At 39.9% G+C, this 8,402-nt stretch overlaps 1 protein-coding gene across 1 annotated transcript in view; it reads right to left on the bottom strand.

The window, feature by feature from the left end:
• Trpm8 (transient receptor potential cation channel subfamily M member 8) overlaps positions 1–8,402 on the bottom strand; it is an 86,923-nt gene that overhangs the window by 58,380 nt on the left and 20,141 nt on the right. Inside the window, exons 7-9 of the mRNA XM_031368905.1 lie at positions 6,590–6,762; positions 4,432–4,606; positions 3,394–3,461 (exon numbers count right to left, since the gene is read on the bottom strand). Of these exons, the coding sequence (XP_031224765.1) occupies positions 3,394–3,461; positions 4,432–4,606; positions 6,590–6,762 (416 nt within the window). The remainder of the gene's footprint in view (positions 1–3,393; positions 3,462–4,431; positions 4,607–6,589; positions 6,763–8,402) is intronic.

The raw sequence follows: 8,402 nt of genomic DNA, 5'->3' as shown, positions 1-8,402 counted from the left end.
AAAATAGTCCAGGGCTAGCTATAGGTTACCTTTTGGAAAGTTGTTGGCCAGTGAGGTTCCAAAGACCCCTCCCCAAACACTACAGGGTATTATACTTGACAAGAAGAACCTATGGCTAAAGCTACCATCCACATGAGTCAGAGAACATGGAGAAATCAAGCTAATACTGACCTGAAAACCTCGTCTCACCTGACTAGCATTCACAGCGCAGGAAAGTGCTATGTACTACCAGAGTAGAAACGTAATCCTCGGTCTTACCCAGCTGTGAATCCTGTGAGCTACAATAGCAACTGGCCAGGCAAGACATGCCCGCTGGTGCAATGAGAGGCAGGAATGTCATGGAAGAAACCGATCACTTTCTGATTGGATTTAAGGCCCACTCTACAAGATAAAACTCACACCCAGAAGTATTCATGGGATCAGGAACCTGTGGCAAGACACTCAGGTCCTAGGGGAGAACCTATGACTGTCACTCTGCTAAGTGGGCATAGAATTAAATGCTTATGACTTATTGTCATAACCATAGATTAGTGCACTGGACAACCAGCACCAGAGAAGCTTCATTTTGCAGTGGATGGAGAGTAACACAGAAAACTACAACTGTGCAAAGTGCAGAGGATGAGAGGCTGCAGAACACTCGGCCCTAAGTGGGACATCTATTTCATACCCCCTCTCTGCACCCCCTCTTTATATGGCTCCCTTTTCAGCATTTGTCTAGTGGCCACTTCACACTGAAAAAAAAATGGCCAATTTTAATTGTTTCCTGAAATTTCTTTTAGAACATTTTTTCTTTGAAAAGTTCCTGAATGGCTTAAAAACAAACAAAAAACAGTGGTCTCAATAGTGGCTCTTATAATAATATATAATAGCATAATATACATTATTATTATTATATTTATGTATTTATAATATATTATAGTATATAATATATCATTATATATTATTATATATTATATAACTATATAATAATATATATTATAATAGTATAATAGTGGCTCTTATAACAAGTATCTTATAATAAGTATCTCATTAAGTATCTGTTGAATGAATAAATAAAAAGTCATTGTTCCATAAAAGAACAGACAGTGAGTATTTGTCTCTGATTCCAGGTAATATGCCAGCAAGGGCTGGGAACTCCAGTGATGCACTCCAGTTCCTAGGGCAGAGAAGGATTAGCAGAGAAGGTCTGCTAATCCTAACCCCAGTTTTAAACTAAAACCAGGAAAGGGGAGATGGGCATAGAAATAATTAAGAAAAGAGTTGGTTGTTATTTTTTTATAAGATTTTATTCCTATAGCAAAAGAAAGAGAGAGAGAGAGAGAGAGAGAGAGAGAGAGAGAGAGAGAGAGAGAGAAAGGAAAAGAAAAAGAAAAAGAAAAAGAAAAAGAAAAAAGGAAAAACCCTCTGGAAGGCAATGTATCCATTAACTACAATGCAGTCTTGTTGATATTCATTTCCACAGAGCCAGAAGCCTGAATTTAGTGCAACAATAACAGGTGCAACAGTAACACTGAGACTCCAGGTGCGGGTGGGAAAATGGAGTCTTTGCCCAGATACTGGGTGTCACAGATGTAGAGTCATTCAGGCACTCCATGTTGGCAGCATCACCTAGCCCTGAAATTCCTGAACATGGAGTCCAGGATCCCCAGGAGTTATTTATGACATTCTGAATGCATCTCCTTACACTTCTCAGCTGAGGAGCAACCTGTGTCTAGTAAAGGAATGGCACATGGTGGGAAAATATTTCCTACTTACTTCAACAAAGAGCTTAGTATATATAGATGACAAAGTCAAGAGAGGCCCTGAACATAGCTTTCAAGAATTTGGGACATCATAAAGAAACCAAATTTGTAACACTGTCAGGGAGAAAAGGGAACTACAATCAAAACTTAAAACACAGAAAAGCTATCCAATGGAATTTATAGCAAGAAATCCAGTTGGGATTGGAAGGACCATCCAAATGCAAGAATTGGTTTAGAACTTAAATAAATATGGCCAGGAGAAAAAAATTTCTCCACAATGTAATACAGCTAAAATGGTAAACCACAAAGAAGCACTTTCTAAAGTTGCAGGAAAAGAAGTCACGAAACTAATCCCATTGGAGATATCAGTGGACTCTGTGGAGACACCGACTCAGGAAAGCATAGAATGACAAGCCCTGAAAGTTAAAACAAACAAAAACTGCCAAAAAGATCAGTATGCTCAGAAAAGTTATCTTTTTCAAGTTGAAGAAGGGGGCTAAATAGATGGCTACCTCTCATCCTATACCAAAATTAAGAAAAATGGATCGGAGACCTTAATACGTGACCTGAAACTTTAAACAGATGCAGAAGAACATAGGCAGAACAGAAGCAAGCGTCTTCCAGGAATGATCCCAATGGGTCAGGAAACAGCAGCACAGATAGAGAACCCGATTTGCATGAAATAAGAAAGGCCCTGCATAGCAAAGGAAACAATCCACAGAGTGAAGAGACAGCTGCCAGAATGGGATGGAAAGCTTTGCCAGCTGCATAGCCAACAGGATATTAATACCTAGAACCTATAAACTCAAAAGGTTAAGTATCAAAACCCCAAATTATATAGTCATCAAACAAGCAACTAAATTCAACAGATGGGTCCTTAAAAGAAGAAATACCAAGAGTCAAAGAATTATAAACATATGTTTAACATTTTCGGCCATCTCACCACCATCAGACTGACTAGCATCAAGAAATAAAGCAAGAACATGCTGGCGAGGGTCCCAAGAAAAAGTGATCCTTATGTGCTTCTGATTGGAGTTTAAATAAGTGCAGCCATTATGGGAAGAAACATAGAAACACCTCAAAATAAAAATAGAAAAATAGGACCCAACATACCACTCATGAGTACACACCAGAAAGGAATCTAAGTCAGGGGATGCCAGCACTTCCATGTTCACATAGAACTGTCCACAATATAGCTAAGATACATAATTAGACTAGCTGCCAGATAGGTGGATGGATAAAGAGTTGGTTAAAATAATAGAGATTTAGTCAGCTATAAAGGAAACCTTGTCATTTGTAGAGAAATGGGTGGCACTGTAGATAATAAGGTTGAATAAGAAAAGACAATCATATTTCCTCTTGTATGGAGAATCTAGAGTTCACACACACACACACACACACCTGCTCTGAAGGGAGAAGGAACTGTGTGGTGAAGGAAAGAGATGAAAGAAATGGTGAGAGAGAATAGTGTAATGAACATGAAGAAAGTACAGGATGTCCATGTATGAAATGCTCACAATACATTTTATTTTATACAGTAACTGGAAATTTAGTTTTAAAAGATCAGATAGACGCAAAGGACTGGAGATGGGTGGGGACATCTACTGAGTATGCTGTAGTAAGCTTTTCAGAAAACCAAGCCAGAACTTACTTTCAGAGTCTCTCTTCCACCTCCTTGAGCAAAACACACGATGGGGATCTTACCACCGTAGTTGGAATCTGTAAAAGAAGGAAGAAAGCGTTTGGGCTCCATCTTAAGGACTGGGCATGGCAGGAAGTGGGAGGAGCGTCCGATCTGAGAGCATGGGTCATAGCTGCTTGGATTTGACCTTGGTCTTGGATGGATAGGTCACACGAAATGAATCGCCGTGCACCAGACCATCAACTGTGTGACATGCGCAGTGTTGCCATGTGTCCCTGCTTTTTAAAATGCTGAAGTCAGTGCTTCATTAACAGTTGTGGATTTGATTAGAGCGGGTTGAAGTTTGCTCATATTCTCTCCCTCATTTTCATAATCCTTTGCTTAAGTGGGTGACAAATTTGCATAATGAGGCATTCTCTCAATGGAGTTTAGTGCATTTATAAATAGCTTCCTTAGGGAAAACAACTGAGGAGGTCCTGTAAGTCACTGTCACTCAATCATAGGGCAACCTCTCTCCAAAGCAAGACACCCTTCCTCACCCTGTGCACAGGCAGAAAAGACACCTGCAGCTTATCAGACAAAAATCTTGCACTCAGTTTCCGAAAAAAAACCAAAACAAACAAACAAACAAACAAAAACAGCATTTTAGGTGATTCTATTCTGGTAGTCCTTAGAAACTAAAGCATTAGATAACCTTTCAGTTGTGACATTAGTAGGCTGGCTTCTTACCTAACCCTACCTAAACACATTGCTTCTTAAATACATATTTCCCCCTTAGGGACTTCACTTGTTCTAAATGCTAATAAAAGAAAAGCCAGCAGGCTTCCTAAACAGATACAAAAGTGTAAGAAGTTATCTGTCACTGCCTTCAGCATGCTGAAGGCTATGTGTCAGTGACTGCAGCAGAGGCACTCCTGAGATGCCGAAGAATGGAGAAATATTAACTCCTCTTTAGCAATGAAGACATCGAACCAAGAGGGCTAGCAACGCAGCCCGTGCTGTCCCCACAACAACTTGTGGCTGGCCTCTGGGTCCCTAACGGCTGACCTTGACTGGTGCGCTCAGAGATGTACTTTTCCAGCTGATTCCGGAGCTTAGCTTCCACCGTGGGGTGTCCATGACAACCGTTGTCAACGAGCAACAGGTGGGTATGGTTGTTGTCCAGGATGTATAGAGGATCTCTCGTGAAGTCATCCATGATGTATTGAGCTGAAAAATGTCCCTGCAAGACACAGGGATACTTGTCTTTGAGATACAGACTAACATTCTTAAGACCCTACTGAAGTTAGAGAATTTCAGTTTGCTATATGCTTCCTCTTGGGACTGCACCTGACAAAGAGCATCAAAGTTCAAGCAAAAAACGTATAACAGCAAAAATGCTGTCTTTTTTTTTCACGTGCGTATAATGCTCTCATGACTTAAAAATATAATACTGATTAAAGAATTAAAATAGAATCAGATGATGGGAGACAAAAATACTCAGAAATGAATCTAAAGTGCACATAAGCATTTCGAACAGTGGCCTCAGTTCAGTTCCACTGAGTTTCTGTTCTACCCATGTAATAGCAGTGAGTGGACATGAGCCCAATGAGCCCTTATCAGAAGACGTAGCCAACAAGATTATTATGAATAGTTCATCTCATACAGAAGACCAAACACCGTCACCCATGGAAATAAATACTAGAGAAACCAGAAAGCCAACCAAAATATCCTAAGAGCTTACTGCAAAACCACATCATCCGCTAACAACTGGCATCAGAGACATGAAAGGAATAAAAACTAACTGTAAAACTTAAGCCTCTGAAAACTATGTTTCTTACAGGAATGAAGGCTGCAGACTGTAAACTGTACTTAATTCTAAGAGCCTGGAGTTGTTGTCATCAAGATTTGATGTGCATTTAGTTATTTTTCTATGCATGCCTGTGTTTCATAATTTCTTATTTATAGCTGTATTTCCATGATATTAAAACTTCCTCAGTAGTAGTTTCCTACTTCATGGTTTGTCTTTATGTTTGTATGGTAATCTGTCTGGACTTCCTTCTGTAGCAATATTACTAGATTATAATATCTAATAATAAATACCTAGTCGCAAGTATTGCTGGACATTTAGATTTCTGTTGATTCTTGGTTATTACAGAAATATTTTAATGAACATATTGCCCTAATATTAAATTTTATATGTGTGGATTTTATGGCTGTAATTGCTGGGACTTTCCTATAAACAAATTTTATCCTCCTGATCCATTTCTAAATGGTTTTCTGGGAAGACACAGTTGACTCTTAGGTTCCTTGTGCCCCTTTTAAATCTTAAAAATGGTGACAGAGACAGGTAAGTGAGTTGTGTTTTTTTAAAACCACAGCTCTCTTAAAATTTACCATCTAAATGTCTGATAAGCCACAGATGGATGAAGATGTGCATTAAATTTACATTTCTGATCATCTACCCCAAATCTTCTCAGTTGGAATTGGGAAGTTTCTTACTGTTTCCAAAATGCCATGATGAACACATGGCGTATGACAGAAGACATCCTATGCCTCCAGTACATTCTATATGAGATTTGAGGGAAGCCTGCTTCTCTCTAAATCAGTTTTCATGAAACACTTGGTATGTCGATTTGAATAATAATAGATTTGAATTCCCAAGAATCTGGCACAGCAATGCATGATTGTACCTGCAGGTGTACTCTTTTGAGGTGGACTTGGATTGTGGTTATAAAAACAATGGGTCCAAAGCTAACCTGAGTTTGCTGGGGACAGATTTTAATGACATAATACCTCATGGTTACCCCATATTTTGGAGTCCCTTAAGTACCCTCCCCCACTGCCTTTGTTTTTTAATTGACAAGGTAAAAATGTTGTTCTTATAAGGCAGGCTTTCCATGATCCATCACAGAGTCCTACCCCTCAGGCCAAGCCCAGTGGTTCTCAACCCCTAGCTCACAACCCCTTTGGGAGTCCAACAGCCCTTTCACAATGGTTACATATTATATATCCTATATATCAGATGTTTATATTATGATTCCTAACAGTAGCAAAACTACAGTTATGAAGTAACAACAGAAACAATTTTATGGTTGAGGGTCACCACAACATGAGGAATGGTATTAAAGGATCGCAGCATCAGGAAGATTGGGGACCACTGCCATTGACACTGCCCCGGTCTTTCTCCCACATGATCTTGCAGAGCCCCCTGACTCACCCATACCTCATCATCACAATTCCTGATGAGGGTGTCCCTGTTGGAGACCATGCCCCATGCCGCAATGCCGATGGCCACGATGTTCTCTTCTGAGTTCCTGCTGATGGTGTTATCCCTCACCACCTCACCTATGTACTTCATCAGACCATAGTGAGTACCTCCAGTGAGAATCCACGCACCTGTGAAGGAGAGATGAGGAACAGAACTGGGGCTCATACTGAGTAAGGATTTTGTCCGGTGTTTCCAGACTCCTACGGAAACCTTCCTGCCACAAGCCCCAGGGCACTAAAACCCAAGTGTAGGTCAGAGTATAACATTCAAGAGTCAGTTCTCTCCTTCCATCATGTGGGTTCCAGGCATCAAACCCAGATTTTCAGGCTTCTGTTGCTCTTGCAGAAGACTTGGATCCAAAACCCAATACCCAAATACACCTTTATGTACTGAGCCATCTTGCTGGCCCCAATGCCAGGGACTTGGTGTATTTTCTTCTATCATGCTCCCAGGACCTACAACAACCCTGGACATACACTGGAAACTTCATATCTAAGATAAAGTGTGTCTTCTCAGCTCCGTCAGTCAACGAATCTCTGCAAAAGAAGCTCCAAGAATATTGAGTTCAGATAAAGACACCAGTCAAACCTCAGCTGAGACGCAATCTACAAAGCTACTGATGTGTGCTCATCGAAGCGTGAAGCCGGACAAAGACTGAGACCTACTGCTGATGTAAGAAAACTGGAAAGATATGAAAATTTAGGGGAATTTGGAATCCAGATGGAAAATAAGTTTCTTACTTAGAAAGCTCGTTACTTTTTTTTTATTTTTTATTTTATTTTATTTTTTTAGAAAGCTCGTTACTAAAGGGGCACAATAGACTATTACACGATAGCACCAGTGTAAACTGCCCCAGATTGGATAATTGCACTGAAATATATGGACAGGTACATCCCTCCTCTTAGGAGATGTATGCCAGTGAACTTGGCTAGGAGCCATGATGTCTGCAGTCTGTTCTCAAATCATTTAGCCCCAAACCCTATCACACAAATATCCATAAGACAATAGAAGACAAATGCAGGAAGTGTCAGACATCAGTAAATCTAGATTCATGCATTTATACTCATCATGTTACTCTTGAAACATTTCTGTAAGGCTTGAAAGTTTTTAAAATGAAAAGGCAAAAAGAGAGAAGGCACTGAGTTAAGGATATGGAGTCCAAGCCACCATTATCTGGTCATGTACCCACGCGATGCTCACAATCTATCCTGTAGCCTCTGCTTAAAAAAGTACACCAATGATCTTTGAGATTAAAGACGCATCTAATTAAAACACCTTTTTTGATGTAATAGAATCTTCTGGGTAAAATTTTATATGTGTAAATAATTAAATGAAAATATTAGGAGGTTTTTTTTTTTAATCAAGGCAGCTCCTGAGTGAGAGTTACTCTGTGAATCTGTCAGCCAGAGCATCTTGTCTTTCCCATCCATCTGAGAATTATATTTATAATAAAATAACAACTACATTTCTTCGGGGCTGGAGAGATAGCTCAGCCATTATGAGTGTGTCTCTTGCAGAAGACTTGGATCCAAAACCCAGTACCCAAATGGCAGCTCACAACTGCCTGTATCTCTAGCTCCAGGAGGAACAAATGCCCTCTTCCGGCTTCTTCTGAAGGTACCTGTATTCATGTGAACATAGCCACATATAATTATATGTAATTATATACACATACACACATAGTTCTAGGAACATCTAGATTCTGCAGGAAAGTGGCATGTGGAAATTTTGTCCCCAGGACTCAAGATGCAGTGCAGAATGATACCTG

The sequence above is a fragment of the Mastomys coucha genome, unplaced genomic scaffold (genome assembly GCF_008632895.1).
Source record: "Mastomys coucha isolate ucsf_1 unplaced genomic scaffold, UCSF_Mcou_1 pScaffold14, whole genome shotgun sequence".
In the NCBI taxonomy this organism is placed as follows: domain Eukaryota; kingdom Metazoa; phylum Chordata; class Mammalia; order Rodentia; family Muridae; genus Mastomys; species Mastomys coucha.
Note: the sequence above shows the minus strand (reverse complement) of the source record. Positions and strands in the feature narration are given on the sequence as shown.